At 35.4% G+C, this 26,773-nt stretch overlaps 4 protein-coding genes and 1 long non-coding RNA gene across 12 annotated transcripts in view; 1 reads left to right on the top strand and 4 right to left on the bottom strand.

Annotated features, from left to right (window-relative positions):
* LOC109169978 (geranylgeranyl transferase type-2 subunit alpha 1-like) overlaps positions 1–23,378 on the top strand; it is a 48,036-nt gene extending 24,658 nt beyond the window's left edge. Inside the window, exon 9 of the transcript XR_002052322.1 lies at positions 22,954–23,378. The gene's annotated coding sequence lies outside the window, so the exon portion shown is untranslated. The remainder of the gene's footprint in view (positions 1–22,953) is intronic.
* LOC109169801 (eIF-2-alpha kinase activator gcn1-like) lies at positions 14–3,334 on the bottom strand. Its single transcript, XM_019318692.1, has 6 exons — positions 3,068–3,334; positions 2,688–2,800; positions 2,364–2,450; positions 363–467; positions 180–249; positions 14–76 (listed from the first exon to the last, which is right to left on the bottom strand). The coding sequence occupies exons 1-6, from the start codon at positions 3,290–3,292 to the stop codon at positions 14–16; spliced, it is 663 nt and encodes a 220-aa protein (XP_019174237.1). The 5' UTR covers positions 3,293–3,334.
* LOC109169996 lies at positions 3,451–3,938 on the bottom strand. Its single transcript, XR_002052331.1, has 3 exons — positions 3,877–3,938; positions 3,710–3,793; positions 3,451–3,563 (listed from the first exon to the last, which is right to left on the bottom strand). It is a non-coding gene; the product is annotated as an uncharacterized LOC109169996 (long non-coding RNA).
* Positions 5,319–6,904, bottom strand: LOC109169986 (putative SWI/SNF-related matrix-associated actin-dependent regulator of chromatin subfamily A member 3-like 3). Of its 6 annotated transcripts, none has more exons than XM_019318898.1 (6): positions 6,803–6,904; positions 6,514–6,705; positions 6,176–6,319; positions 5,907–6,059; positions 5,718–5,785; positions 5,319–5,469 (listed from the first exon to the last, which is right to left on the bottom strand). In XM_019318898.1, the coding sequence occupies exons 2-6, from the start codon at positions 6,535–6,537 to the stop codon at positions 5,343–5,345; spliced, it is 516 nt and encodes a 171-aa protein (XP_019174443.1). In that variant the 5' UTR covers positions 6,538–6,705; positions 6,803–6,904; the 3' UTR covers positions 5,319–5,342. The 6 variants fall into 6 exon arrangements, with proteins under 6 accessions (XP_019174443.1, XP_019174447.1, XP_019174444.1 ...); XM_019318902.1 differs by having other exon boundaries at positions 6,514–6,643; positions 6,803–6,879; XM_019318899.1 differs by lacking the exon at positions 6,803–6,904 and having other exon boundaries at positions 6,514–6,734.
* Positions 14,790–17,381, bottom strand: LOC109169982 (importin beta-like SAD2). Of its 3 annotated transcripts, none has more exons than XM_019318891.1 (9): positions 17,184–17,381; positions 17,060–17,094; positions 16,462–16,555; positions 16,271–16,369; positions 16,027–16,166; positions 15,776–15,918; positions 15,472–15,623; positions 15,221–15,347; positions 14,790–14,850 (listed from the first exon to the last, which is right to left on the bottom strand). In XM_019318891.1, exons 1-9 carry the CDS (start codon positions 17,364–17,366, stop codon positions 14,822–14,824), a joined length of 1,002 nt encoding a protein of 333 aa, XP_019174436.1. In that variant the 5' UTR covers positions 17,367–17,381; the 3' UTR covers positions 14,790–14,821. The 3 variants fall into 3 exon arrangements, with proteins under 3 accessions (XP_019174436.1, XP_019174437.1, XP_019174438.1); XM_019318892.1 differs by having other exon boundaries at positions 16,271–16,366; XM_019318893.1 differs by having other exon boundaries at positions 16,295–16,366.
* Positions 23,379–26,773: the final 3,395 nt, after the last annotated feature.

The following is a 26,773-nucleotide window of genomic DNA, read 5'->3' as shown; positions in this document are numbered from 1 at the left end:
ATCCTGCAAACACTTAACGAATGTCGTTTGAAGCTGGGGAAGAAATATCCTCACGAATTCCAACATCTGAAGCCTGCTGCCCATATCACCACAATATTAGATTTTGAAAGTTAAAACTAAAGAAAAAAAAAGCATAAGAAGAAGTATGTCACCTGTAAAGCACATAAAAGATCACTAACCAAAGGATCAATCCTAGTTGTGAGTGCACTTAGTTTACCAAGGGCAAGGGCAGCACTTGATCGAACAGTCCTGCAAACAACTTGCATAGCATGAGCTAGGAATATATATACATCGTAGTACTGAACCGAACAGAATAAACGAGTCTCAAAAAGAACTAAAAACCATAAGTATTAAAAGCTAACCTTGTAATATCCTGCAAACACTTAACAAATGTTGTTTGAAGCTGGGGAAGAATTGAACTTTTATCTTGCCATGGGAATCTGTCCCCTATTATACGAATGAACGACCTACACCAAATAACAATTCATGAACAAGCAATCTAGAATGGCGTTAAACTGGTGACCCAAAGGTTCAGACAAGTAGAGGACTGTTTTATAGTTGATACACTAATAAAGGGCATAGTTCACTGCATACCATATATAGGCAACGTAATGTCTACGTATATTTTGTTGGTTGCAATCCTTTTAATAGTGTCTGGTCAAAACTAGCAATGTGTAGAACTATAGTAACAGCTCATACCCTGTGATTGGAATGACAAACTCCTTTAATGCTTGATCACCTGTCACGTCAATTAACTCTCCAAGGCCTAAAGCTGCTTGCTCTCTTAATTTAGAAGATCCACTTATAAGACCCCCTACAGATAGTAGAGGAAATTTACATTACCATGCAATCAAAGCTCAACAATCTTGCATTCTTAATACTTGTGGCCAATGCTTGTAATAATGGTATACAAATGAAGAGAAACTATGAAAACTTTAAGTTCACAAACAAAAGATAAGCAGGAATACCTGGAAGAAAATAGGAAGCACAGGTTGCAGAGACTTCCAGAGGCAAAAACCAGGTATTAGAACTGGTCCTCCCTGCATGTTTGCAAATCAACAGGAAGCATAAACAATAAACAGGTTGTACCACCATTTGGAGTAAAATGCACACTCCTTTACCTTTTTATTCCTACGTTCTTTATCCCTGGAAGTTGATACTGCATCAAAACCAACTTTATATACAAAGGAAGAACTTCTCTAGGAACTGATCTTATCACACTAGACGATGCTCCCTAAGGTCAACCTGTAAAAGAGCATGGCAAGATAAACTAGTACATTGAAGTGCGGTGTATAAATGTCATGCAATGAATCAAAATAATACCATCACGGTAGCTGAATCTGAATCAGGTTGGATATCACATTTGGAGCCTCATCAACAAGATATAGATCGCTGGTTTTGGATAAATATCCAATTAAGCATGCAGAACTTTGTCTGATTGATGCCTGGAAGAATAAAACGTAAATAGTGTTAGCTAAAGAATGGGAATAAAAAGAAAAGAAAGTCACATAATCATTATGTAAAACAATAAATCATGCCTGAATATCAGTATAGCCCATTGCAGTGAGTAAAGCATGAAGGATGGTACCAAGGTGGACATCAAGACCAGGTCCAGCAACCTCTGCTAAAGCTCCCAAAGCATGTGCATTGAGAAGGCACTGGATATAAAGCACTCTCACATGAAAACACTCTATCTAAAGTTCAGAAGCAAACTGAATCATGAATAGGGGGAAGAAATGACCCAGCAATCACAATGTCTTCTTCAATCCTATGACATGAACACTCAATCCATCTTCTTTACGCGTAAAATCGAAAGAAATTCTAGAGATTCAAAGTCTCAAACAGAAGCAGGCATAATCCTAAATGTTCAGAAAGATCAAAGGGGAGCAAATGAAAAAGGTGCATACTTTGGAATATGGATGAAGGTTGGCCATCATGGATCATCAATCTTCACTCCAACTTCTCCAATTCATTCAACCTCTCTATGATAACCTGCAGTTCCAGAAGAAATCAAACATCCATTTTTTCTAAAAAATCTATGCAAAGTACATTTCACCAGAACAAGGATAAGGCGCGAGAAAAATCCTTCTTCTTGCGATTACTCTCACCTTCTTACTTGTTTCTTGGAGCTCCCCAGCGAGAACGAATTCATCTTAGATTAGATATACCTTCATAGGAAAACAATGCAGCATACAAAAGGTAAATACACTAGAAGTAAAAGAAATACAGAGATTCACAATGAGAAAGACTGACAAACCATACCTTGTGAAAGTTAAAAACCAAATCTAACCTTGCATTATCCTGCAAACACTTAACAAATGTTGTTTGAAGCTGGGGAAGAAAAGGCATTAGGGCCAACCCACCCTTCCGTATTATGATGCTCAAAGTTGAGAGAATTGGCACTTTTAACTTGGAATGGGAATCTGTCCCCTATTATACGAATCAATGACCTACACCAAATAACAATTCATGAACAAGCAATCTAAAATGGCCTTACACTGGTGAGCCAAAGGTTCAGACAAGTAGAGGACTGTTTTATAGTTCATACACAAATAAAGGGCATAGTTCACTGCATACCATAAATAGGCAACGTAATGTCTACGTATAGCTTATTTTGTTGGTTGCTATCCATTAATAGTCTCATAGTCAAAACAAGCAATGTGTAGAACTATAGTAACAGTTCATACCCTGTGATTGGAATGACAAACTCCTTTAATGCTTGCTCACTTGTCTCATCAATTAACTCTCCAACGCCAAAAGCTGCTTGCTCTCTAAATTCAGCAGATCCACTTATAAGACCCTACAGATGATGGAAATTCATATAACCATGCAATCAAAGCTCAACAATCTTGCAATCCTAATACTTGTTACCAATGCTTGTAATAATGGGAAACAGATTCCAAAAACGACAACAGCAATAATAAAAACAATCTTGATGTAGGATTAATAGAATTAATATACTAATTCTTGGATGGATTTCTGCGCAATAATTATAAAATATTAGAAAATGAAGAGATTCTTTCAATGTAAACTTTTAAGTTCACAAACAAAAGATAAGCAGGAATACCTGGAGGAAAAAAGGAAGAGAGCTTTCCGGAGGCAAAAACCAGGTATTAGAACTGATCCTCCCCGCATGTCTGAATACATCACAAACTAACTTTATATACAAAGGAAGAACATCTTTAGGAACTGAACTTATCACACTAGACAATGCTTCCCAAGGAATCTGTAAAGGAGCACAGTAAGATACTAAGATAAACAAGTACATTGAAGTGCATTGTATTAATGTCATGCAATGAATCAAAATAATACCGTCACGGTAGCTGAATCTGAATCACTCCAAGTATGCAGAACTTTGTCTGATTAAATCCTGGAAGAAAAAAACTTAAATAGTGTTAGCTAAAGAATGCAATACAAAGAAAGAAAGTCACATTATCATTATGTAAAATAATAAATCATGCCTGAATATCTCCAACTCCTTTAAGAACCTCCGACAGCAAAAACTCTATACCTTCCTCATCATTTACAGTGACAACTGCTTTCTTGGTGAGACTTTCAATCTCCTATATTTTCAAGGTAAAAGCATTACAAATGCAAATTATGCAACGGCTCAAATTTACAAATGAAATTAAGCAATGACTCAAATTTAAATGATGTAAACGAAGAAACCAAGTAAATGGCATTATGGGCATAAAAATTAGGTTCCTACCATAATATAAGTATAGCCCATTGCAGTGAGTAAAGCAGGTCCAGCAACCTCTGCTAAAGCTCCCAAAGCATGTGCATTGAGGCACTGGATATAAAACCAAAGATCTTTGGAAATAATAAAGAAATACTAGTATACAAAACGCTATAAGAAACAGATACAATACTTACGAAAGAGGAATGTGGACACAAGCTTGGGAAGGATATGAGGCAGCACAGCACTGGTCCTGACACTGAAAAAAGCATCCAATACATTATAAAAATCAGAAAAGGTGCCCAGGCAGAAATGTAAGAAAAAACACATTTGCAAACGATTATCAACCTTAAAATTTATTTCAAACCATCCAGAGCAGTATCAGAGATTTGATTGTCATCAAGAGCATGCAGAAGTGTCGGAACAATCTCATCAATTTCTTGCATTCCAGCAGTCTACACAAGGAACCATCATCAATTCATCATCAAACTAATATTCACACACCAAGAACTAACTAGTGGTACCTTGTAGAGAGTGCTGAATGCCAACCCTGCCGATTCACGAACCTCAGGTCATGCTATAACATCAGAAAATCAGTAAGAAATTTTTCATACAGGAAAGCAGAAACAAAATTGCTTCCTTCAATACAAGTAAACAATCTCAAACCCTATCACAAAGTGCTGTCCGAATGATAGGGATAAGCTTGCGCATGAAACTCAGCAACTGGCTATTCCCAGCACTTGCCATCACTTACTTAAACCAATGCAAACACCCTGAAATCAAGTTCCATTACATTAAAGGCTTTGGTAGATTTGAAGAATTCAACAAATAGTGAATAAGAGAAAGAAAGAAGAAGGTGCAATCAGTTGAAGAACAAAGCAGGAATACCTGGAGGGAAATAGGAAGCATAGGTTGAAGAGCTTTCCAGAGGCAAAAACCAGGTATTAGAACTGGTCCTCCCACAGCATGTTTGTATACATCACGAACCAACTTTATTTACGAGGAAGAACTCCTTTAGGAACTGAACTTATAACACTAGACAATGCTTCCCAAGCAATCTGTAAGATAAACCACTAAATTGAAGTGCATTGTAATAATGTCATGCAATGAATCAAAATAGTGTTAGCTAAAGAATACAATACAAAGAAAGAAAGTCAACACTATCATTATGTAAAACAATAAATCATGCCTGAATATCTCCAACTCCATTAAGAACCTCCAACAGCAAAATCTCGATACCTTTCTCATCAATTACAGTGACAACAGTTTCTGCTGCTTTCTTGGCGAGACTTTGAACCTCCTATATTTGATGTGAACGAGGAAACCAAGTAAATGGTATTATGGCATAAAAATTAGGTTCCTACCATATCAGGTTAGCCCAAATCAGGGTTTGTTCCTAACATACTTTTGTGCAACCTTGTCCAAATCAGGGTTTGTTTCAAGAATCTTCTGGGCAAGCTTGTTTGCATATTACTCTACATCGGGCCCGGCTGCAGATTTAGGGGAAATAAACTGTTTTAGAAGTATATATCATTATAGACACATGCACAGTAAAACTATAATGGCATTTCACCTCCTCACAAGAAAAGGATGGTTGCAATGGTTGCAACACTGTCTCAGTCTGAGTAGCAACTCATGAATGTTTGCAAAGTTGTGAAGAACACTACCTCCCTTCCTTGTCCTTTGTTTCCTTTGTTCTCCTAAGCATTAATGGCCTAAGAATTGCCTTGATCAGTTTCAATGCTCTCTGATCACCATTCTCATAAGGTCTCTGTATTAACTTATTCCACCTAAAAGATAGCAAACATTTAAGTAATTCAGTTAAACTTATTAGCATGTATATATACAGTTAGTAATATAGAAAACATACCATGCGTTTAGGGTTTAGGGTTTCCTTGATCAGTTTCAATGCTCTCTGATCACCATTCTCATAAGGTCTCTATATTAACTTATTCCACCTAAATGATAGCAAACATTTAAGTAATTCAGTTAAACTTATTAGCATGTATATATACAGTTAGTAATATAGAAAACATACCATGCCCAATTGCACCATGGCTCAACATGCAAGAAACACAGAAGGCTGTAAAGATCTTGCAAATTATTCTGCAGCAATTAGTGAGGACATCATTAACATAAATCAGATTTCTATCAAATGAGACGGTCTTATGAAAGCCTCATTTTTTTAGGAAATATGATAAATGGGAACTTAGATGAGGAAACATACCTGAAGTGGAATACCAGTGAGACACCACCTGCAATGTGCAGACAATGTGAATGCAGCCCTAGCACTCACAGTTCTCCAGGATTTTATGGTGAGTGCTTCATCCAGTACAATTCGATGCCAATCAACTTCATGGAATATGCTACTCTCCGCATCCTAAATCACAGTTAAAAACTGGTTAATGCACATAGAACCAAATGAACAGAATAAATACACTTTCAAGCTCATGGGAAAAACATTGATACTGATCTGAAAAAGGCTGGATTACTTACAGCCTTATATGCAGCAGTTAGAAGACCATAGGTTGTCAAGACCACATCTGTTTCTACTATCACTCTAGGGTCATTACTTCTTTCCCCACCATAATGAACAAAAACAGAAATGCTATCTGGCTTTGAATGGGCTTCAAGTTCATCCTGTTATGAGAATTATAATCAATGCTATCTGGCTTTGAACGGACTTCAAGTTCATATTGACATTAAGCAAGAAAGGGGCTACAGACTAAAAAACTCACCTTCCATTGACCAAGTAATGCCATAGGATGAACAATGAAGAGCCACACCTTCCATTGACCAAGTAATGCCATAGGACGAACAATGAAGTGACACACCCTCCATTGACCAAGTAATGCCATAGGACAAACAATGAGAGTGCCACCTTTAATCCTTCTGTTCCTAGAATGCTAAGTAATAGGCATGTCCTCAGCAAGTTCTTGATTATCAGGGATACCCTTGCCCGGCCTAGCAAGTATTAGAGCAATTGTCATTACAGTTTACCCCAGGCCCATAGCATCTTCTAAGATCTGCAGAAACCACATTTCGCAGAGAGATTAATATATGCAACAACAACAAAAACCAGGACATCAAGATATTAAATTGGAGTAACAAAATAAAACTCACTCCCCCTCTTGCTGTTTCCAATGCAGAAGGAAATTCTGCAGTTGCTTCACCAGAGAAAATGTTCACACTCCTTCACGAACCAACTTTATATACGAAGGAAGAACTCCTTCGGAAATGAACTTATCGCACTAAACAATGCTTCCCAAGCAATCTGTAAAGGAGCACGGTAAGATAAACCAGTACATTGAAGTGCATTGTATTAATGTCATGCAATGAATCAAAATAATACCGTCACGGTAGCTGAATATGAATCACTTTAAGTATGCAGAACTTTGTCTGATTAAATCCTGGAAGAATAAAACTTAAATAGTGTTCGCTAAAGAATGCAATACAAAGAAAGAAAGTCACATTATCATTATGTAAAACAATAAATCATGCCTGAATATCTCCAACTCCTTTAAGAACCTCCGACAGCAAAAACTCGATACCTTCCTCATCAATTACAGTGACAACAACAGTTTCTGCTGCTTTTTTGACGAGACTTTCAATCTCCTATATTTTCAAGGTAAAAGCATTACATATGCAAATTATGCAACGGCTCAAATTTACAAATGAAATTAAGCAATGACTCAAATTTAAATGATGTAAACGAGGAAACCAAGTAAACGGCATTATGGGCATAAAAATTAGGTTCCTACCATAATATAAGTATAGCCCATTGCAGTGAGTAAAGCAGGTCCAGCAACCTCTGCTAAAGCTCCCAAAGCATGTGCATTGAGGCACTGGATATAAAACCAAAGATCTTTGGAAATAATAAAGAAATACTAGTATACAAAACGCTATAAGAAACAGATACAATACTTACGAAAGAGGAATGTGGACACAAGCTTGGGAAGGATATGAGGCAGCACAGCACTGGTCCTGACACTGAAAAAAGCATCCAATACATTATAAAAATCAGAAAAGGTGCCCAGGCAGAAATGTAAGAAAAAACATATTTGCAAACGATTTTCAACCTTAAAATCTGTTTCAAACCATCCAGAGCAGTATCAGAGATTTGATCGTCATCAAGAGCATGCAGAAGTGTCGGAACAATCTCATCAATTTCTTGCATTCCAGCAGTCTACACAAGGAACCATCATCAATTCATCATCAAACAAATATTTAAAATATAAAAACAGGTATGTCAACACACCAAGAACTAACTAGTGGTACCTTGTAGAGAGTGCTGAATGCCAATCCTGCCGATTCACGAACCTCAGGTCATGCTATAACATCAGAAAATCAGTAAGAAAGTTTTCATACAGGAAAGCAGAAACAAAATTGCTTCTTTCAATACAAGTAAACAATCTCAAACCGATCACAAAGTGCTGTCCGAATGGTAGGGATAAGCTTGTGCATGAAACTCAGAAACTGGTTCTTCCCAGCACTTGCCATCACTTCACTTAAACCAATGCAAACACCCTGAAATCAAGTTCCATTACATTAAAAAAAATTTCATACAGGAAAGCAGAAACAAAATTGCTTCTTTCAATACAAGTAAACAATCTCAAACCTTCACAAAGTGCTGTCCGAATGGTAGGGATAAGCTTGTGCATGAAACTCAGCAACTGGCTCTTCCCAGCACTTGCCATCACTTCACTTAAACCAATGCAAACACCCTGAAATCAAGTTCCATTACATTAAAGGCTTTGGTAGATTTGAAGAATTCAACAAATAGTGAATAAGAGAAAGAAAGAAGAAGGTGCAATCAGTTGAAGAACAAAGCAGGAATACCTGGAGGGAAATAGGAAGCACACGTTGAAGAACTTTCCGGAGGCAAAACCCAGGTATTAGAACTAGTCCTCCCAGCATGTTTGTATACATCACGAACCAACTTTATTTAGGAAGGAAGAACTCCTTTAGGAACTGAACTTATAACACTAGACAATGCTTCCCAAGCAATCTGTAAGATAAACCACTAAATTGAAGTGCATTGTAATAATGTCATGCAATGAATCCAAATAGTGTTAGCCAAAGAATACAATACAAAGAAAGAAAGTCAACATTATCATTATGCAAAACAATAAATCATGCCGGAATATCTCCAACTCCATTAAGAACCTCCGACAGCAAAATCTCGATACCTTTCTCATCAATTACAGTGACAACAGTTTCTGCTGCTTTCTTGGCGAGACTTTGAACCTCCTATATTTGATGTGAACGAGGAAACCAAGTAAATGGTATTATGGCATAAAAATTAGGTTCCTACCATATCAGGTTAGCCCAAATCAGGGTTTGTTCCTAACATACTTTTGTGCAACCTTGTCCAAATCAGGGTTTGTTTCAAGAATCTTCTGGGCAAGCTTGTTTGCATATTACTCTACATCGGGCCCGGCTGCAGATTTATGTCCATGCTGTGTTAAAAAATTAAAGATAAAACTGAATAAACCTCGGTGCAAAAACGGAACCCTTGAAATTCCTTCTTCTGATCAATCCTATGAGCACAATCCTGAGCTTGCAAATCAACCTGTGGATTTCTGCAATGTTGGTGAACACAATACCTCGATGGGGGTGTAATACTTGGCCAAACGAGTCTCTCCTTACCAGTTTTGAAGCACAATGAATCGAATCTGCCGATTGCAAGTCCAAACAAAACCATCAACCAATTTCCCAGAAAAATTATTCGAGAGAACACCGAAATGGCAATGCTTGAAATTACCATTTTGATAGAAACCATTGGACCCTAGAGACAAGACTGGGTTGATTCAGTCCAGCGATCAGAGAAAAGAGAGAAGCTTTTCTGTTTTCCCCGCTGTCCGGAACAGTATATTATTTTGTAGTATTTATTTTCGTTTTAAAAAAAATTTACGACCACCAATTTTTTTTTTTTTTGAATGATAGAGAGAAATTATGTTACTACACGTGTTCTAGAAGCACTGCTCACACTTTTGCCAGCATGTTTTATCACTCCTTTGAAAGCAATCAAAATAGCCTCACAAATTCCAACATCTGAAGCCTGCTGCCCATATCACCACAATATTGGATTTTGAAGGTTAAAACCAAAGAAAAGAGAAGAAAAAAAAAAACATAAGATGAAGTATGTCACCTGTAAAGCAGATAAAAGATCACCAACCAAAGGATCAATCCTAATTGTGAGTGCACTAAGTTTACCAAGGGCAATAGCAGCACTTGATCGAACAGTCCTGCAAACAACTTACATAACATAACAGAATAAACGAGTCTCAAAAAGAAATGAAAAACCATAAGTATTAAAAGCTACCCTTGTAATATCCTGCAAACACTTAACAAATGTTGATTGAAGTTGGGGAAGAAAAGGCTTTAGGGCCAACCCACCCATCCATATTATGATGCTCAAAGTTGAGAGAATTGAACTTTTAACTTGCCATGGGAATCTGTCCCCTATTTATACGAATCAACGGTGTACACCAAATAAAAATTCATGAACAAGCAATCTAGAATGGCGTTACACTGGTGACCCAAAGGTTCAGACAAGTAGAGGACTGTTTGATAGTTGACACACTAATAAAAGGAATAGTTCACTGCATACCATAAATAGGCAACGTAATGACCACGTATAGCTTATTTTGTTGGTTGCAATCCCTTTAATAGTCTCATAGTCAAAACTAGCAATGTGTAGAACTATAGTAACAGCTCATACCCTGTGATTGGAATGACAAACTCCTTTAATGCTTGCTCACTTGTCACTTCAATTAACTCTCCAAGGCCCAAAGCGGCTTGCTTTCTTAATTCAGCAGATCCACTTGTAAGACCCTACAGATAATAAAGGAAATTCACATAACCATGCAATCAAAGCTCAACAATGTTGCATTCTTAATACTTGTGGCCAATGCTTGTAATAATGTGAAACAGATTCCAAAACGACAACAGCAATAATAAAAACAATCTTTATGTATGATTAATAGATTATACTTAGTTTCTTACATATAATAATTCTTGGAAGGATTTCTCTGCGATAATTATTAAATATTAGAAAATTTGGTATACAAATGAAGAGATTCTTTCAATGTAAACATTAAGTTCACAAACAAAAGATAAGCAGGAATACCTGGAGGAAAATAGGAAGCACAGGTTGAAGAGCTTTCCAGAGGCAAAAACCAGGTATTAGAATTGGTCCTCCCAGCATGTTTCTATACATCACAAACCAACTTTATATATGAAGGAAGACTTCTTCAGGAACTGAACTTATCACACTAGACAATGCTTCCCAAGCAACCTGTAAAAGAGCATGGTAAGATAAACTAGTACATTGAAGTGCATTGTATAAATGTCATACAATGAATCAAAATAACCGTCACGGTAGCTGAATCTGAATCACTTAGTAAAATAATCAGGGTGGATATCACATTTGGAGCCTCAACAACAAGATATAGATCACTGGTTTTGAATAAATATCCAATAAAGTATGCAGAACTTTGTCTGACTGAATCCTGAAAAGAATAAAACTTAAATAGTGTTAGCTAAAAAATGCAAAACAAAGAAAAGAAAGTCACATTATCATTATTCAAAACAATAAATCATGCCTGAATATCTCCAACTCCTTTGAGAAGCCCCGACAGCGAAGACTTGATACCTTCCTCTTCAATTACAGTGACAACAGTTTCTGCTGCTTTCTTGGCGAGACTTTGAACCTCCGATATTTTCAAGGTGAAAGCATGACACATGCAAATTATGCAATGAAAAAAAAAACACAAATCAACTTAAGCAATGACTCAAATTTAAATGATGTGAAAGACGAAACCAAGTAAATGGCATAAAAATTAGGTTCCTACCATATCAGTATAGCCCATTGCAGTGAGTAAAGCATGAAGGATGGTACCAAGGTGGACATCAAGACCAGGTCCAGCAACCTCTGCTAAAGCTCCCAAAGCATGTGCATTGAGAAGGCACTGGATATAAAGCACTCTCACATGAAAACACTCTCTATCTAAAGTTCAGAAGCAAACTGAATCATGAATAGGGGGAGGAAATGACCCAGCAATCACAATGTCTTCTTCAATCCTATGACATGAACACTCAATCCATCTTCTTTACGCGTAAAATCGAAAGAAATTCTAGAGATTCAAAGTCTCAAACAGAAGCAGGCATAATCCTAAATGTTCAGAAAGATCAAAGGGGAGCAAATGAAAAAGGTGCATACTTTGGAATATGGATGAAGGTTGGCCATCATGGATCATCAATCTTTACTCTAACTTCTCCAATTCATTCAACCTCTCTATGATAGCCTGCAGTTCCAGAAGAAATCAAACATCCATTTTTTTCTGCAAAATCTATGCAAAGTACATTTCACCAGAACAAGGATCAGGCGCGAGAAAAATCCTTCTTCTTGCGATTACTCTCACCTTCTTACTTGTTTCTTGGAGCTCCCCAGCGAGAACGAATTCGTCTAAGATTAGATATACCTTCATAGGAAAACAATGCAGCATACACAAGGTAAATACACTAGAAGTAAAAGAAAATACAAAGATTCACAATGAGAAAGACTGACAAATCATACCTTGTGAAAGTTAAAAACCAAATCTAACTCGCAGACATTACTAAAGAAGTGATCCAGTATCTCCACAAACAAGTGGATGCACTCCAAATAAGCCAACTCATTGTCCGTCATATCAACACAGAGCGAGAAAAATAGCCCAGCATACCGCCTGTAGATTATCTTGTGTGCTCGGAACTGACAAGTAAAACATCAACTACACGCCATTAAAATCCCGCAGGACCAAAGAATTCACTCTCATAGTCTGTAAAAGTGTCTTCAAAACGACACCCTCGGGGATTAACAGTATATTTTATCTCATCTCCTTCTTGGATTAGTTAGTAGAACTGTGGAAGAGAACTAGCAGGTGAGAAACAATTAACTATTTCCTTCACATTCCGCTCTTAACCACAATCGACAGAGTCAGTATTCAATCAGAGCATCTTTGGCAGTACAGTTTAAGGAATCAATGGCCTCTTAACTTTGAAAGGAAAGAAAACACAGCACAGATCTTATCATTGCATGAAAAGTTTCACATGAGGCAATAGAACGATTTGTGAAAAAAAAAAAAAAAAAAGTTCTAACACTCTCAGCTCCACAAAGTTGGTGAATTTGGGGTCTCTATTCACGACCAACCGCTGAACCTCCAGAACCAGATCGAATGTTAAAACTCAGCGTTAATGACACAAATGTATCAAGATATCATAGCAAGAACATGTTTTCGACTTTGTGCTTCTCGGATTCCTCGAGGGGGGTGTAATACTTGGCCAAACGAGTCTATCCTTGCCAGTTTTTAAGCAGAATGAATCAAATCTGCCCATTTCAAGCCCAAACTCAACCAATTCACCAGAAAAATGAATCGAGAGAACACCCAAATGGCACTGCTTGAAATTACCATTTTGATAGAACCACTGGATCCAAGAGACAAGACTGGATTGATTCAGTCTGGCATTTAGCGAAAAAGAGAAGCTTTTCTGTTTTGCCCGCCGTCTGGAACAGTATATTATTTTGAAGTATTTCCTTTCTTCTTAAAAAAGAAATACAACCACGAACCACCTAGTATTTTTATTTTTAATGAGAGAAACTATGTTACTAGACGTGTTCTAGAAGCATTGCTCACAGTTTTGCCAGCATGTTTAATCACTCCTTTCAAAGCAGTCAAAATAGCATCATGAATTCCAACATCTGAATACTGCTGCCCATATCACCACAATATTAGATTATGAAGGTTAAAACCAAAGAAAAGAGAAGAAAAAAAACACAAGATGAAGTATGCCACCTGTAAAGCAGATAAAAGATCACCAAAACCAAAGGATCAATCCTAGTTGTGAGTGCACTTAGTTTACCAAGGGCAAGAGCAGCACTTGATCGAACAGTCCTGCAAACAACTTGCATAGCATGAGCTAGGAATATACATCGTAGTACCGAACCTAACAAAATAACGTGTCTAAAAAAGAACCAAAAAACCATAAGAATTGAAAGCTAACCTTGTATTATCCTGGAAACACTTATCAAATGTTGTTTGAAGCTGGGGAAGAAAAGGCTTTAGGGCCAACCCACCCTTCTGTATTATGATGCTCAGAGAATTGCACTTTTAACTTGCCATGGGAACCTGTCCGGCTGTCCCCTATTATACGGATCAACGGCCTACACCAAATAACAATTCATGAACAAGCAAACTAGAATGGCCTTACACTGGTGAGCCAAAAGTTCAGACAATTAGAGGACTGTTTTATAGTTGATGCACTAATAAAGGGCATAGTTCACTGCATAACATAAATAGGCAACGTAATGTCTACGTATAGCTTATTTTGTTGGTTGCAATCCTTTTAATAGTGTCTGGTCAAAACTAGCAATGTGTAGAACTATAGTAACAGCTCATACCCTGTGATTGGAATGAAAAACTCCTTTAATGCTTGCTCACTTGTCACTTCAATTAACCCTCCACGGCCCAAAGCTGCTTTCTCTCTTAATTCAGCAGATCCAATTATAAGACCCTGCAGATAATAAAGGAAATTCACATAACCATGCAATCAAAGCTCAACAATCTTGCATTCTTAATACTTGTTACCAATGCTTGTAATAATGCGAAACAGATTCCAAAAACGACAACAGCAATAATAAAAACAATCTTTATGTATAATTAATAGATTATACTTAGTTCCTTACATATAATAATTCTTGGAAGAATTTCTCTGCTATAATTATTAAATATTAGAAAATTTGGTATACAAATGTAGAGATTCTATTTAGGGCAAAAAATAAATGAAGTAAATGAAGTAAGCCTACAAAAGAATATTGACACCTATAAACTTAAATGAATCAACCACATTTCTCATAGTATTTCAAAGAGAGAGAGAGAGAGAGCGCGGTAAGCATAAAGAACAAGCTTAAAGCATGTAATTATAATACATAGCCCGTTCAACAGGAAGGAGCACATTAAGATGCCAACTCCATAGCAAACATGTAAACCTTGTATATAACAACAAAATAAAAGATTACCAGCGTTCGTGATATTAGGATAGTCATAACAACAGGAAGATCTTTGGTTCCAAGCACATCAGCCACAGAATGTAAAGCCAATGCTATCCCTTGTCTGCCGATCCAACCAGCACCAATATTGTCCTCACAAAAACCAGCATCACGGATATACAATCATTTTTAAACTAAAGAGCACACTTGAAAATTATTTTTAAACTAAAGAGCACAATTGAAAATTATTTTTAAACTAGAGCACATTTGAAAATGATTTTTAAACTAAAGAGTACACTTGAAAAATCATTTTTAAACTAAAGAGCACACTTGAAAATCCTTTTTAAACTAAAGAGCACACTTGAAATCATATACCTATTAATAGTACTTGAACCAAATAAAAGGAAACCTGCTGCGGTTTTAGTTTTTCAGCAAAGGACAAGGTCAAAACATTTTATCACACAGTATAGCAAAAACTAATTAACCCAAAAGGATGAAATAGGCAGGCATACCTTTGACAGAATCAACAAAGAAAACAAAAGGATCCGCCTCATCAATGGCTGATTGCAACTCTTCATCATCACAAAAATCATCATCAGATGAGTCATCCTCGTCATCATTGGAGCGGAAAGCACTCGCCTGAAAACCACAAAGTTACAGCATATAGAGATGGATGTTAATTTCACAAAGGAAAAGAACAGAAAACAAGCAGGAACAAGATGCTTAGATGGGTATGATACAATTTGTCTCTTAATTCTGTTACCTTTGCTGCCAACTTTTGGAGCTTTAGGCTGTCAGCTTCATCTCCATCCTCGTCATCATCTGCCATTTCTCTATCAGACTCATTGTCATCGTCATCACTTCGAAATCCATCCATCTCAACCTCATCTTCAGCATCCTCTCCCTTTGCAGCTTCTGAAGATATAGAACGTAGAAAATGATATCAAACATTAAGAGAATAATCAGAATATACCATCTAAAGTGCAAATGAAACAAATAGAAAAACCAGTATGGGAAAAACATAGAATAAAAAAAATAAAGTAAAATAAAATAAAATGGTTACTTACCAGCAAGTTGCTCCTTGCTTGCATACAAGGAGGTCAAGAATGGCCTTAAAAAAATGCCCTCAAAGGCAGCTGCAGGCATTTGATCAGCAGGAAGACTCAGCAATGATGTCAAGCCCAAGCAGTAAACCTTCTTCTCATGCTCCCTGCAATACCAACATGGCAAGAATTAGAAACCACCACTTCTCTTAGCTTTGTTTTTCTTATGCCTTTTACATCTCTCCACAAGAACTACAAGACCAACATATTGCTACCTTTTAGAATTAGCCCGAGCTCCACTTTTTTTAGTTTGTTGTAGCATATGGAACCAAAGATTGAAGATCTCTGTAGCAACACCAAGCTTTTGCAGTATGCTCAGCGTAAATGAAGGGTTATAGTAAAGAGCATCAACAATCTGTCAATAAGAAACAAATTTAGAAGTAATTTCGCAGGAAAAGAAGGCCACAAACACAGAGTACTTTTTTTTATTTGAATGATAGAGAGAAACTATGTAACTACAAGTGTTCTAGAAGCACTGCTCACACTTTTGGCAGCATGTTTGATCACTCCTTTCAAAGCGGTCAAAATAGCCTCACCAATTCCAATATCCGAAGCCTGCTGCGAATATCACCACAATATTAGATTTTGAAAGTTAAAACCAAAGAAAATAAACAAAAAAAAAAAAAGAAACATAAGATGAAGTACGTCACCTGCAAAGCAGATAAAAGATCACCAACCAAAGGATCAATCCTAGTTGTGAGTGCACTTATTTTACCAAGGGCAAGAGCACTAGATCGAACAGTCCTGCAAACAACTTGCATAGCATGAGATAGGATTATACATCGTAGTACCGAACCAAACATAATAAACAAGTCTCAAGATGAACCGAAAAACCATAAATATTAGAATCTAACCTTAACCTTGTATTACTCTGCAAACACTTAACAAATGTTCACACTCGTATGACTATATTTTCAAATGCAAACCAAAAAAGAAGAATGCACGAAAATTGGAGAAAAAAATCCTACATCCCAAAAGTAAAAGAACATCAACATTCTACTACTTGTTAACAGCCCTAAAATATTATATGCTATGCAATGACGTATGTATGCAGGACCACACATTTAAGACTTGCTCCCTAACTGTTAAGTAGCCACAGGAATGTTCACACTTGTAGATTATATTTTCAATAACAGACAATGATTGTATACAGTAAAACATCTAAGATTACTACCATTATTACCATGATCACCACAAAGAAGTTCAGATTCATTAAACCAACAGCATTATTGACAGAAGGTGATTTACCTGTCAACCTCCCACATCATAGCCTTCACTTCAACCTGATCAGTTATATAAAGAATATTATATTCAAATATAATGTCAACTGGATTGAAGAAAACACTGCGTAGAAATTAAAATAATAAAAAACCTTGCCGGGATGTTGATGGGATTGCGGCTGGATACGATTTTGATCGGAGAATACGCTCACAACTGCTTCTCCGATTCTGTCTCCCGCGGCGGCGATCTCGTGTGTGATCTCGTTCCGGCAGACGTCCGAGCATGACTCGCTGATCGCCGGGATGAGATCGCGGATTGTCTCGTATATGTCCATGAATTTGAAGAGCCGTCGACGGAGATGGCGTGGTCGTCGAAGATGTCAAGGGTGGAGTCGTATTTGAGAAGGTGTGAGGCCTGCTTGACACCTCCGGTCCCATTGATGGCAATGACATCAAGGGGAGAATCCTTCCTTCCATGCCAGCATCTCAAGAAGTACCTTCCAATTCTTCCGAATCCATGAATGGCCCCTTCCTCTGCTTCCCTTCTCTGGCCTCCTCTATAGCCGAGACAGAGCAATCGGAAAACCAAAATAAATAGCCGGGTACGATCTTCGGCGCCGACTTAAAAATTTAATCCGTTGAAGATTTTCTTACAAATTAAATCCGTTGGAGATTCTCTTACAAATTTTAATCCGTTGGGAGATTTTCTTGAAATTTTAATCCGTTGGAGATTTTTATAAAAATTTAATTCGTCGGAGATTTTGAAATTTAAAGCCGGCGAAGGGAAGGAATCGGAGGAGATTTTAGATAGTTTAGAGAGAGATGAGAGCGTACAGTGTGGTCTGCCTGTCCGAAGTCCGAACAAGGGTTAGGGCTTTGGATATTTATACGTGGGCCGATGGGTAATAAATTGGGCTTAGCACAAGAAATGTTCATGGATAATTAATTAGGCCACTTTTTTATATAATTTGGGGCAGTGTATATGTTGGCAAATTATGCCCTGGACCCGTGTCCACATTGAATTGTGGACACGGGCCCAAAACGACGTCGTTTTTTTAAAAAAACGTGTCATTTAGTTAAAAAAAAAAAAAATTGCGCGCGTTTTGTCGTTAACGGCGTTATTTTTTTTTTGGATTATGAATGTACAGTTATGCCGTTATGAATGTACAGTTATTCCGTTATGAATATACAGTTATGCAATTATGAAATTATGAACACAGAGCTCTAACATTATGAACTTACAATTATGAACATATATAGTGATAAAATTATGACCATGGAGCTTTAAAATTGTGAATATAGAGCTTCGAAGATTATGAATGTACAGTTATGGAGTTATGAATGTACAGTTATAGAGTTATGAATCTACAGTTATGGAGTTATGAATCTACAGTTATGAGATTCTGAATCTACAGTATGGAATTATGAATGTACAGTTATTGATCAAATTATGAACAAAGAGCTCTAACATTATGAACTTACAATTATGAACATATAGTGATAAAATTATGAACATAGAGCTCTAAAATTGTGAACGTAGAGCTTCGAAAATTATGAATGTACAGTTATAGAGTTATGAATGTACAGTTATAGAGTTATGAATGTACAGTTATAGAGTTATGAACGTACAGTTATGGAGTTATGAATGTATAGTTATTAACATATAGTAATAAAATTATGAACATATACTCTTACAATGAAGCGGTCTGAAATTTAAAATTTAAAAAAAAAAAAAAAAAAAAAAAAAAGGAGATAACAGTGCCTAATGGCACTGTTACCCGTGTCCAGCAAGCATGCTGGACACGGGTCCAACGCATAACGATTGGTATATGTTTATGACTATAAAAAATAAAAAGGCCTTGGATCATTACTTCTCATCATTATTCTATAGATATAGACTATGGTCTATAAATTTTTGTAAACTATAAATAAAATATATATTTTTATTTTTAATATACTAAAAGTAAATTATTTATATCATAAAGTACATTATGTATATACATAAAGTACTAATGAAGGGGGATTATTAATGTAAAAATTTAATTTAAAATAAGACTAAAATTTTGCTAAAAATAAGCACACTAATAATTAATGGAGTGAGCACATACATACTTTTTCCTATTAGAGTTTGAACTCCGTTCAAAAGAGTCATAATTATGTTGTTTGACCACAATATTTTTTATGAGTATGATTTTTTTTTTAAATACTCATGATTTTTTACAAGATAGTATCGGGATATTTTTTTTTAATTCATTAGTAATTCATGATAATAAATTTATAAATAACTAATAGGAAGTAGTAATTTTGGTGTGTGTAACATTTACCTTTATAAATTACTAATGATAATGACTAGGTCCATCTGTTAGTGTTGGCCGTTTCTAACAAACTTAGATATAAAATATAAAATAGTCAAATAGGCATCTAAACATTACACGATGAATCAAGGAAAATTATTGTATGGACCATAACAAAAAAATACATTTTTATTATACTGAATGTACATTATTTTTGTACTGAATGTACATTATTTTACAGTAGACAAAATATGGTCCACAGAACATGATTGATAAATCAATTAGGCCCATGAACTTTTAAAAAGTGCAATTATACACATCAACTCGCGATTTTAAGGCATCCAACAACATTAGCCAGTTACATCTCCAGTAAGTTTTGGTAAATGCCTCTGTGACTTGGCACATAAGCTTTGTTTTGAGTATTTGACTCGCCACATAAACATAAATAAAAAAATTAAATAAAAGAAATTTTAAAACTCACATCTATAAAGCAATGTGATCACCTCTACTAGACTCAAACCCATAACCTCTCATCTAAGAATTCAACTTTGATTAGTTGATGCCATTAGACCATAAAGTCTCGACTGTGAAGTGTCTAACTACTGAAGTAGTTAAGTACTTAAGTTATATGAATGTAAGTTTGTAATAGCTTATGATATTTTAGTTTGTAAGTTTGTATGTTTCTTCTAAAAAAATGTCAAATTGGTTATTTTAATTAAATAAACAAAATCGAATTATCCGACGGTTTTAACGGATATCAGCAGATTAAATCAACTGTATATCCACGGTTTTAAGTAAAAAAAAAAAAATGATAAGAGCTTAAATAGTGTATCCGATATCCGCTCGGGATGACTATCTGTGAACTCGAGCCGTCCGAACCCGTCTTACGCACATCCTTATGTCCAAGTACCAATCATTAAACGTTAATACATATTTTAATTAATTTAGAAGTTAAAAAAAATTAAGATAAAACTAACAACCGCTACATATGTATTATGGATAGAGCTCACATTGTGACTTTAACTGGGAAAAGATCACATTAAAATTAATCAGCTTAGATTATTTATAGTTAACTTGCTCAAACTGAGAAGTCCAACAAAATTGTTTCTAGTGAAAACAAATTTGAAATTTTATAATCATCAAGTTAAAAATCTGACTCATTCGAATGGGATACGCCTATTAATTTAGAAATTAGAAGTATTCAAGACGCCGCGTTTGGGCATGACTTTAGGAGCACGAGGGGGAAAGTAGAATATAAAGGCCATGTTTGGTAAATGGCTGTTATTGATAACTGTTAGCTATTAGCTGATTGTGTTAATTAGATGGTATAACTTGTTGATAACATTAGCTGTTGTAGAAAAGTATTTGATAAATTAGTTATTAGCTGATATTTGTTTGGTATAATTTCTTTTCTAAAAAAGCTAATTGAAATAGTTGTTTGAAGTAGCTTTTTGAATTTTAGCATTTTGGAGTTGCAAAAAGCTAATTAACCAAACACTTATATTGATATTTTAACTAAATCAAAAAATTAATAGTGGTCAAATAAGCCAAATTAACCTATAGGCCAATTTTTTACGGGCCAAAGTCTAGCTAACTATAATGCACGCTACAACTTTTTACGGTTAGCTTTTTTAGGTTTCAAAATTATTATTTTTAATCTAAACAAAATTTAAAATATATTTCTCGAGAAACAAAATTGAACAATTAAATTTTTACATATTTTTAAAAATAGTTAATTCTCTTTTTTATCCTAGGCTTATAATAGCATGGATAATTTTAATCTTTTATAAAAAAATGTTGTCAATTTATAGACACTTATTGTGACGAGGACAATTTTAATCCTCTATTTATTATCTGATTAGTTGACCGTCTAAATAAGTGACGTTTTTGTTAATTTGGCAAAAGTCAAGCTGATTCTCTTCCCCAAATAACACAATGTATTTGATACTGATAACATTCTATACATCAAGATCCGTATTTGGCATCCCATCAAAATGCAGCAGTTTGATTCTTAGATGCTGTTTAAAAAATTTTCTCCTGGATGCTGTTAAATAAATATTTATGTGTCAACCTCTCCCCAAAAAGGATTTCTTATCGTAATTTTTGTTCAAATGACTTTTGACAGTGCTCTTCTGATTCGCTTGCTAAAGGAGAGTGTAAAAGGATATTCTCCCAAGGAGAATGTTTTGACAGAAGAGCTTGAGTTCGTTAGCCATGCTCTTTTTACAGATCCAGATGATCAAAGTGGTTGGTTTTATCATCTATGGCTTCTTGATCAGACAGTAAAGTTAACAACTTTGTTGGTTTCTTCATGGCCACCTCATGGCTCTAGTCTTCATTTGACAAGAGATGGTTTGCTGGATAATTTTATTTTGTCACCTTTAGCCGGTTCTAAGTCTAATGCTAGAACACTTCCCCTCATTCTCTACTGGAGGGCATATTGAGTGGGGGCTAAAGTTGATGATCAACTGCTTTTTATTGAGCAGATGTTTGTCATGGCAAATGAACTGCAATGAGGGCTAATTGAGTGAGATTCTGAAGAGATACAGTATATAGAAATTGGATTTTTTTTTTAAAAAAAAATTATCTTCGAAAGAGAGTGTTGAGTTTATCTTCATAATGTCCTTTTGCAGTTATTCTCCAATCAAGAGTCTTTGTTGGAACGCTGCCATCAATATCGTCATATCGAGAACCATCTTCTTCAATCATTTATAATTATTCATGTCTGCGGCTAAATAACCTCTCACTTTCTCGAGTTGGGTGTGTCGAAAAACTTTAGTGGTCCAGATCCTAGATCTTAGCTGCAACCAACTTCGGTCAATTGAAGGTACAAAACTCCAGTTCTTACTTAGAACTCGTGGCATGTTGTTTTATGCCTTCTTTTCATCAATTTATGGCGTAAGGTGTAGCAGGAAACAATGCTTGTTCTTTCTCAATGTTTAAATTGAAAATGATATTAATACCATGTTTTATGAATTTTGGTGCAGGCATGGAGGCAATGCAGCCACTCTCTTGTTTAAATCTAAGCCAGAACTTACTTTGCAGTGTCACTGCTTTGGAGCCTTTAAGGTAGCTAAGATCGCTAAAAGTATTGGACATCTCATCCAATGAGATCGGTGCGCACTCAATTGACACAAGAAGGTACCTGTGTTCTTCTGCGCTGTGCCACAGTAATGGAAGTGCTTGGAACATCGAGCAATTTTCAACTGATGCTGTCAATGCGACTGATTACTGGGAAGCATTCTTAGTCTTTAAGCATCTGAATTTGATACAACTAGATATTGCGGGAAATGCTGTTTCTGATGAAAAGTTAAAGTTGTTGCTGTCTGAGCTAATGCCATCGCTCAAATGGCTTGATGGTCAAAAGCTCCGATAAATTTAAAGTGCCCTTCTTATTTTCTCGTGTACTTTTATGTAACAGTGACTACATATGAACCTTCTTTCCTTGATACAACTGAGATATGGTAAATTTTATCCCACATTTTCAATTTTTGCTTCTTTTAAAAGATTCATGGATGCTTGAAATGCTGGATGTATGTTTCAATCTGTTCTTGTTTTGATCATCTGTTCAAAGGATACATCTTTTTAATGTTCATAATACAAAGTGTTTAATGTTTTGGCCTTGAAGATTCATTTACAGGGAAAGCAAAGCAAAAGGGGACATTCGAGTTTTCAACAAGATGAAAACTCAAGAGTACAAAGTAGAAACCGAGAGAGTGAAGACGATCCAGAATAGCCACGACATAACAGAAAGCATTGGTTGCAGGGGCGCAACGTATCTGAACACGACTAATTTGGCAACGAAGAAGTTGAAAAACTTAACAGCCGAGGTAACAAAGGCATCCCGAAGTTGATTTCTCATTATTTGCTCTATCTTCCATGGATGGCCTGGTATGCATAACCTCACTGTGAAATATGCAAGCATTCCCAATAATGCGTATGAGTACAACTTTTGCATGTTGCTCTTCATCTGTCTCTCTAGGAAATGCATTTTTGACTCCATTGTTGGCACTTCTTATTTCAACTCTTTCTGTTTGTGTGCTATCAGACAGCTTGGTTTAGGCTATTTATAGGTACTTAAGAGAAGTCAAATCACAGCTTGTTCTTGCCGGACAATGTAGACCCTTGGATCAATGAATAGATGATTAATCCTAGAATCAGGTATCTTGGAGAGTACGAGGTCAACTGTAGAGGTTGCAATTAAAATAGTTGGTAGTCAAAACCGTGGGGAGGAAGCCTTGAACCTAATCCTATTACCTCGATTCATATGGATCTCTACTTTTGCTTTAACTCTCTGTTTTCTTAGGTGGTGGATGAGGTAAATCACATATGGGGGTGGATGAGGTAAATCACATGTTCCATAATAATTGATTTGATAAAAGAACACACTTGAAGTAAAAAAAAAAAAAAAAAAAAAAAAAAAAAAAGAAAGAAAGCAAAAATAGCTTTTGATTTATGAGAAAGTTTGCAGTTGCTATTTGAAAATGTGCATAATATGAAGTTGAGATTTTAGCCGGCAAAAGATTATATAAGGAGGTAAACTAAATTAGAGACCAATAGACAATTACCTGATGAACTTATCAAATCAACTGCCCTACCAACTTGGCTGTGGTTGACTCAAAAGTAAAATTGTTGATAAATATTTATTCCTGCTTCCTACTTGTACATCAGTTGCCCAAGTCACCAACTTGATCAATTTGCCACACAATCCAAGAGGGGCAAGCAATGAAGAAGAAGAAATTATCCATTTCTCACTCAACTTATCCTTACACTCCAACCTCAACTCTCTACTAACTACAGAAGAAAAAATTTATTAGTGAATCACTTTTTTGACACAAGTAATTAAAATCTAAACCGAAATCATTCAATTTATAAAATATAAAACCAATTGATTTTTATATAATAATAAACTAAAATCTAACTATTTGACTCGACTCGTTTCAAATAACCCGAACTGAAATGTTCACCCTTACCTTGTACATCTATGGTGAGGAGTAGTGGAGTCTGACTCACAACTCAATATGTCCATAATTTTATTTCCATTAAATAAAACATACCGCATTTCTTTATTTTATATTTTGCATCCACTAACAACCTAATCAATCACAAAACCAATAATCCTGAGATTTATTACACAAACAATTCAAATTGTTCTCCCATAGACCCATGGCTAGGGGTGTAAACAAATCAAATAAAAAAAATTCGATTCGTGATTCGAATTCGAATATTTCGAATACGAATCCGAATTCGAATACTTTTTTCTTATTCGAATATTTTTCGAATACGAATACAAATTAGAGTGTATTCGATTCGAATAGTATTCGAATATTTTATGCTATTTAAATATAAATTTTTATTACATTTTATCTTAATTTATTGAAGAATTTTGTAAAAAATTAAATTAGGCATTTCGAATTCGAATATTCGAGTCAAATCGAATATATTCGAATAAATTGGTCGAATCGAATACGAATCAAATTTGAGATTCGAATATTAAACGAATACGAATATTCGAATATATAGTCGAATTCGAATCGAATAGTGAGGACTCGATTCGATTTGTTTACACCCCTACCCATGGCCACGCTCATGACTATGCGTTAACAGCTTATGTTCGAAACGCAGGAACGATCTGACTAGAAAGTCATTCAAAACTTGATCGAAAAACCAGCGTTTATTGCAGACAGAATTCAAATGGTATAATTTGGGACCGAAGAATATTTCTTTTTTGACTCTATCCGACAACCATATCAATAATATGGAAGAGTCCTTACATTTATTTTTGACTTCTGAGGAGCCGTAGGGCAATATATATCGTGCATCACGATGCACATAACAATGTCTGCTCATGCACAAAACGCGCGTGTTTCAATTGCTAATGTCATTCCGCCCGTCCAAACGTCCCAAATCCCATTATGTGTATTCAGTTAAAAGTTTCTGTGTATTGTGTTATGAGTTTCTATGTATTCAGTTAAGAGTTTTTGTGTCTTTAGTTAAGAGTTTCTGTATATTATGTATCATGTTAGATGTGCATTTAGTTATGAATTTCTGTATACTCTATTATGAGTTTGTGTATTTGAAACAAAGATTTTTTTTTTTTTTTTTTTTGACAATGCACCAAAACGATATCATTTTGGGTAAGGCGGCGCACAATAGTGCACGATATAACGATTGCTTATGTTGAGCATGAAATCAAGATCGAGAAACTATAACCTTGAAAAACACAAACTAACGTAAATAATAATGAATTTGCTGGGGTGTTGACACAAGTCTTTGGGCTAGTATAGAGCTGCGTGCATCTGGTTTCTGTAAAATACATAGTACAAAGAAAAAGAAAATGATAAGATAAAGATGACCCAGAACAGAAACCGAGGGTCGTAGCGGCGCGTCCACATATCTGAATACCACCAACTGGGCTTACGAATGTTGTGGCAAAGAAGGTGACAAAGGCATCAAGAAAACATGAGCCAAATCCGAAACATGCCATGGCTGTAATGTTTTTCCTATTGCTATTATTACTCATATATATCACAATATAGCATAATCAGAGCAATCAGTAATTAATGATATTTAATATGATTTTTTCTTTAAAAAAAAAAAGATGAAAAAAAACACGTCCAATGCATATCCACCGTAATATAGCATCCGTGCATGGTACAACATTAATTTAGCCCAATAATAAAAATATTAAAAATATATAGCAAAAAACTATAAATTGAATTAACATTGTATTTCATCTAATCTATTTGAAATATTTAATTATATATATATATATAATGAGTAATTAACAATATATATATATATATATATATATATATAATGAGTAATTAACAATATTAAGTTGTTAAGACACGGATCAATTTTTTCTATGGCCCAAACACCATTTTTAATTAAGAAGTTAAGACATGGTCCATTTTATATTTTTTTCTAAGGCCCAAAAGCACATTTTTTCTTGCCCTAATATCTTATCTCTGTCAAGACAATGGCAATTTATATCCTACACCACGGCGCGCGTTACAGTGTGCGCCCAGATGCAAAATGACGTCGTTTTAATTTATTTATTTTTTTTGAAATTTTCCGCCCCAGTGAATGGCAGCAATTTTTTCTTTAAAAAAAACTCGTTGTTCAAAAATGTACATAATGTTATACTAGAATACACATAATTGTATACATGAATGTACATAATTATATAACAAAATATACATACTCTTTTTAAAAGATAATACACAATACATAATAAACATAAACTTTTAACGTAATACACATCAACTCTTAACATAATACACATAAATTTTTTGATTCGGATGTACATAATTGTATAAAAATGTACATAACTGTATGAACAAATACACATAATTGTGTGAACAAATACACATAATTGTGTGAACAAATACACATAATCACAGCAACTTCGTACCGCGCCTCCCAAAACGACGTCGTTTTGGGAG

This window comes from Ipomoea nil, unplaced genomic scaffold, assembly GCF_001879475.1.
Source record: "Ipomoea nil cultivar Tokyo-kokei standard unplaced genomic scaffold, Asagao_1.1 scaffold3321, whole genome shotgun sequence".
Classification (NCBI taxonomy): Eukaryota; Viridiplantae; Streptophyta; class Magnoliopsida; order Solanales; family Convolvulaceae; genus Ipomoea; species Ipomoea nil.
The sequence above is the reverse complement of the archived record's forward strand: the minus strand, read 5'-3'. Positions and strand labels throughout refer to the sequence as shown.

Coding starts and splice junctions, on each gene's coding strand:
- LOC109169801 (XM_019318692.1), bottom strand. CDS start 3,292: ATGACATTAATACAATGCACTTCAATGTACTTGTTTATCTTAGTATCT. Junction 2,801..3,067: donor CTCTTCCTTTTTTCCTCCAG/GTATTCCTGCTT, acceptor CATCATCTGTAG/GGTCTTATAAGTGGATCTGC. Junction 468..2,363: donor GAGCATCATAATACGGAAGG/GTGGGTTGGCCC, acceptor TATTTGGTGTAG/GTCGTTCATTCGTATAATAG.
- LOC109169986 (XM_019318897.1), bottom strand. CDS start 6,489: ATGGCATTACTTGGTCAATGGAAGGTGTGGCTCTTCATTGTTCATCCT. Junction 6,320..6,417: donor CATTACTTGGTCAATGGAAG/GTGAGTTTTTTA, acceptor TTCTCATAACAG/GATGAACTTGAAGCCCATTC. Junction 5,470..5,717: donor CCATGGTGCAATTGGGCATG/GTATGTTTTCTA, acceptor GCTATCTTTTAG/GTGGAATAAGTTAATACAGA.
- LOC109169982 (XM_019318891.1), bottom strand. CDS start 17,366: ATGGACATATACGAGACAATCCGCGATCTCATCCCGGCGATCAGCGAG. Junction 16,556..17,059: donor ATGATGTGGGAGGTTGACAG/GTAAATCACCTT, acceptor AGTTGTTTGCAG/GACTGTTCGATCTAGTGCTC. Junction 15,348..15,471: donor TCCAAAAGTTGGCAGCAAAG/GTAACAGAATTA, acceptor TGTGGTTTTCAG/GCGAGTGCTTTCCGCTCCAA.